We start from the raw sequence: 5219 nt of genomic DNA on the forward strand, positions 1-5219 counted from the left end.
GTGGCTCAAGAGGAACAGCAGTTTTGAATACAAAGCCGTATATGTTACGTTTAAAGCTTGGTTGAATAATAATATTTGCAACTATTTTTTTCCCCACATCAATTGTATTTGTGGATAATTAGTCTTTCTTCCACACTGGAAAGCTCTGTAGCCGATTAAATATTTTTAATTATTTGGCGAATTTATTTTTGATTGTTTTCTCTGACATTTTGGTCAACTCCACTGAATGATGTGACTTCATAACCGAAGATACAGGCCTAACAATTAACGATGCCATAATGGTTAAACTTCCTTCCTCATTAGGATTTCCTTCTAGATCCTTAAGATTAATAATGAGATGCAATGTGATTTAATGATTAAAACTGGGGACTTAGGATCAGGATGCCTGGATTCTATTCCTGACTCTTTCTGAATCACTGTGACTTCAGTCAAGTCACTTTTCTGCTCTATGCCTCAGTTTACCCATCTGTGAAAGAGAGATACTACTTTCCTGTCTCACAGCAGTGTTGTGAAGTTTAATAAATGTTTGCAAAGTGCTTTATAGATCCTCCAATGACAGGGCCTAGAAGCAGGAAAAGATTTATTATATTTGGGATACACGACTGTGCCAGAAAGATTTCAGGTCATCCGTCAACCACCTCACACAAAGATGTTTGTGAAAAATTCCTGCTATAGTCTTGTTTTCAGTCAATAGTCTTATTTTTGTATGTATGTGTTATGTGTTTCTTCTCCTTATGTTTTGAACTGGCACTAGTCATAGCAGGTCATAGCTGTTTGGGTGAGAGGTTACTAACCACACAATGCTCTTCTCAGTTATCTATTGCAACCATAACTGGAGTTCCAGCTGGTATCTTGGACCAATGAAATATTTTACAGAACAAGCGTGATGGTATATTTTTGATAATCCATGAGACATTCCAATGCAATGGTGTTTTCTTTAGAGGTTTTATGTTATGAGAAATGCTTGCCCTCATTATTTTCTATTTTCGTACTATAAATGGGCTTTGCTTACAAACATCACAAACAGACAAAACGTACTGTACAAAACAGCAGGTAGATTCATTTGAGAGCACCCTTCTCTAAAGAACTCTAAGTTTCTGTTGTCTTCTTTTTGAATTGTAGTGCATATGTTGAAACTTGTATATCATTTACAGTATTGAGTCTTGTGCCACTGCTGTACCTGATGTATCCAATCTGGATTAAACAGAGTATATGCCATAAATACTAAGATCATGCTGCAGATTTCTTTTAGAACAAGTTTTTGTTTTTTTTTAAGGCATGTCTTTTTTTTTTCTTTAACATTACTACCACTAAGATATTTATGATACATAAAAATGTCAGTTTAAACACAGTTCCCTTTATTCTATTACCAGAGTTCATCCCTCCAGAAAGTTTGTTTTAATGAGAATAGCTTTTGAAATGATTTTTATAAAAATCTGAACGTCTTGAGGTGCTTTTCCCTAGCCCAGTTTGCATTCTTTTTCTTTCCAGGGGTAGTGTTCCTTGCAGACCAACCTCAGCTCTCTACTTTACTACAAATGGATGGCAATGGATCTAGTATAGGGAACAAGATGCTTCGGAGACCTTTCCTTACATGCTTTTTTTCTTGAGGGGGGTGTGCGGGGGGAGAAGGTGGACGAGCCAAACACAGAATTTCCTTTGACTTCATGAAAAGAAATCAAACCTGTCAGCACACTCTCTGCCCCGCCTTCTGTAGTTCCTTCCCTATCTAATGCCTATTGTAAATATAGTTGGAACGTTGCAAGCACTTTACAGTAGAACCTCAGAGTTACAAACTGACCACTCAATCACACACCTCATTTGGAACTGGAAGTATGCAACTCAGCAACAGCAGAGACCAAAGAAAGCAAATATAGCACAGTACCGTGTTAAACGGAAACGAATAGAAAGAAAGGGAAAGTTTAAAAAAAGATTTGACAAAGTAAGGAAACTGTTTCCATGCTTGTTTCATTTAAATTAAAATGGTTAAAAGCAGCATTTTTCTTCTGCATAGTAAAATTTCAAAGCTGTATTAAGTCAATGTTCAAACGTTTGAAAAGAACCACCATAATGTTTTGTTCAGTTACAAACAACCTCCATTCCCGAGGGGTTCGCAACTTCTGAAGTTCTACTGTAGTTCCTGGAGACAAAGCCCAGACAACCTTCCCATTTCTCTCATGTTAGGCTACTGCTCAATCACACAACTCTTCAAGAAACTCCTCTCCCTTATTTAGGACCTGACCCCGTATTGGGGGCAAGCAGTGAAAACGGGTCCAGACACTTAGCCCTTAAAAAAGAAAAAATCCCTCCCATACAGTGTATCCTCTACATGTCACTTTGTCCAGAGATCGCCTATGTCTTATGTTTAAAGAGCTTCACTGCACCATGAAAGACCTCTCTGAAGCCTTTTAAGGAGCTTTGGATTGTTTTTAGTAGTAAGGGGTGGAGTTTTGCTGCAGAGCAAGGGTTTGAAGATTGGCCTTTGCACAAGTATTTTGTGATAGCTTAACATTAACATGAGGTATGCAGTAACTTGGGAATGTGTGCCCATATAAACACATTTCAGCATGATTATTGCACCAAAAGGTACAGCCACACACAACACAGGACTTGCCTGCTGATGCCTACTGGGTCTTCTACCTACATATATCAAATAGCATCAACACTATTTTTAAAGTAACAATGGATTTATATTAAATTACAGTGGATGACAAATTCACAATTTCTCAAAATGAACTGCAAGGTGGTGACATAAAAGACTTCAAATGGACGGGTGTTCAATCCAAGTCTTATGCATGTAGAAACAGCAAGGTTACCCTCCCAGAAATGAATTTTAACTCATAGGTAGGAAGGAACCCTCCCACTAAAAGGACTTCTGGCAATGTCCTGGCAGCCCCCCAAGACTGCCAAGAACAGGATCAACTGTGGATGGTTCAGAAAGTAACACCTGTGTACTACGAACCGACCTGAGACCCAGATCACTTCACAGATGACTCAGCACAAGGTTTCAGATAGTAATTTTCAAGCATCCTACTGAGGCTGAATTTGAATTAAGAAGCTAGAATGGAAATATTCTATATCCATTACCAATATCCTAAACCACCCGATCTCCCATTTTTTCCAGGCTTCAGACAGACACAAAACATCAAGACCTAAACAAAGAATGCCAATTAGTTTCAGGGCTAATAGGTAATTTCGTTTCTAATTAAAGTTTTCCCTTAAGCATGGCAAGTCTGATATTGCAGCACCCAGGGGAACAGGCCAATTATGATAGCTCCATTTTTTTTGTATATCATAGACTTAAAACGGTCTAGCTCCTTATCGCACAGATCCCTACCATACCATAGAGCTTGGAGATGTTATTTATACAGCTTAATTAATTCAATTTAAATAGCAATACATGTATTGAATAAGCAGGTTTCAATCTGCCACTATTAAATAGCAGGAGCAGTTTTTTGCTTCTACTTAAGAAGACACTATAAAACTAAGATGGCTGTCCATGAATAGTAATTTCTGTAGATTTTTAATGCAAAGGCAACCTCGCCCATGGAGTATCAAAACAATGAGAATAGCAACGAAATTTATGACTGTATACGTTTGCTGAGTTGCTTTTTTTTTTAATGTGGTTTCGTACATCGAAAGTGTCCTTAATCTGATTCTGCATTTTGTTGTCACTTAAAAGATTGAAACTGATATATCCCGATGTATAAGACAAGCATTTCTATTTATTGACAAATATCTGTTGCAACACCAATTCAATGGAATGCATTTAAACATCTACCCAGAAAGAATTTATTAACAAAAAAGACATTTTTACTTCAGTCTAAAAACAGTCTATTTTTTTAAGTACAATTCTGAGCTTAGACAATAGTTCTTGTAAATTAGTCCTTCTGCAGTGAAGTTGCTCTACCACACAATCACTCTCAGCAGTTCCTGAGATGAGAGAGTGGTGAGTGTAAGCAGTCCAGTTAAACCTATGAAATTTCCTATAGTAAAGAGGTGAGAGCGTAATAACTCTGCATGCTCGGTAATCGGACTCCAGTATCTTCATAATTCTGAGTGTCATAGAAAGCCAGGAGAGCTCTCATCCTGAGTGCTGTTAGAATAGTCTTTCTGGGCTCCTCCTTGGAAGATGGGTTGCTGGTGAAGGCTTTTCTACATCGTTGGAATTCTCTGTTACACACTTCTTTTTCACCTGACTGTGCTTTGGATTTGTGCATCTGTTGGTGCTCCACTGGGCTCAGGAGCAGCTTACGCTTTGGAATAGTTTAGAGGAGCTGATCTATAATAAGCCAATCTTCCTCTCCTTGAGTATCTGAAGAGGCTTCAAAGTATGACTTGTTTCCCTACTATGAGAGGAGCTCTGGACTGTATGAGTTTACATCTTATCAGTGTCCCTAAATGAGACACTGTCTGCTACTGAGTGCATAGTCTCTTCCATCCTCTTTTCAAAAGCACCATTTTTAGGGTGCGGTACTGCTCTCAGGCCTGCGTAACTCTTATGATTCAACCCTTTTCTCCAACCCTTCTTTAATGAATATTCATTCTTCAACAGAACTGCAAAGCTCCATGGAATGGCAAGGCGTGGGTTCTTAACACAGTGACAGCAAGAATTTTGGGGAGTGCATTTTAAGGTTCCTTGTCCAGATGTGATTACAACTATTTTGTTCAGTGGTTTTGCAAGCCGCTGCCATTTCATTCTCGCTGTGGCGTTGAAATTTTAATGTCTTTGAACTCTTGCTATTTTTTCATGCATTTGCAGATCGTTGGCAGTCCTTATGTAGCTCTTTGTTTGAAACCTTCTGGTCGGACATGGACGAATTTTCACCTGGAATAGCAGGCTCACATTGAGGATCTGGAGCACAGCTATATTATGTGTGTGTGTGCGCACTGGCTCTCTCTGGTCTTTATGGGTCAAATATGAGCATTCACTGAAGCATCTGCAATGAGCAATAGCTGTGACCTCTACATCCCACTGTGCAATTGCTCCATCAATCCGGTGGGTACAGGTTCTGCACCAATAAAGAAAAAGCAGCTCATTCAGTCAAAGCAGCAAAGACTTCTTTCTTGTCGCGGAAACAAGTATGTTTGCACGTTAATAACAAATCCCAATCATAACAGATGGTAAAGTGACAGTTGCCAAATTGCTCTTTTTCCATAATATTACCAGTATTTCTGGTGAAGTTTTGTTTTGTTTAAAAAAATACAATAGATGCATT

The 5219-nt window shown here is 38.6% G+C and overlaps 1 protein-coding gene across 1 annotated transcript; it reads right to left on the minus strand.

The window, feature by feature from the left end:
• Positions 1–3823: 3823 nt before the first annotated feature.
• On the minus strand, positions 3824–5040 carry DDX20 (DEAD-box helicase 20). The gene is given in 10 exon segments (XM_032794161.2): positions 3824–4003; positions 4005–4068; positions 4070–4156; positions 4158–4211; positions 4213–4348; positions 4351–4610; positions 4612–4871; positions 4873–4944; positions 4946–4983; positions 4986–5040. Coding segments are annotated over 10 exon segments (1206 nt in total).
• Between the last annotated feature and the right edge of the window lie 179 nt (positions 5041–5219).

This window comes from Chelonoidis abingdonii, chromosome 4, assembly GCF_003597395.2.
Source record: "Chelonoidis abingdonii isolate Lonesome George chromosome 4, CheloAbing_2.0, whole genome shotgun sequence".
Classification (NCBI taxonomy): domain Eukaryota; kingdom Metazoa; phylum Chordata; order Testudines; family Testudinidae; genus Chelonoidis; species Chelonoidis abingdonii.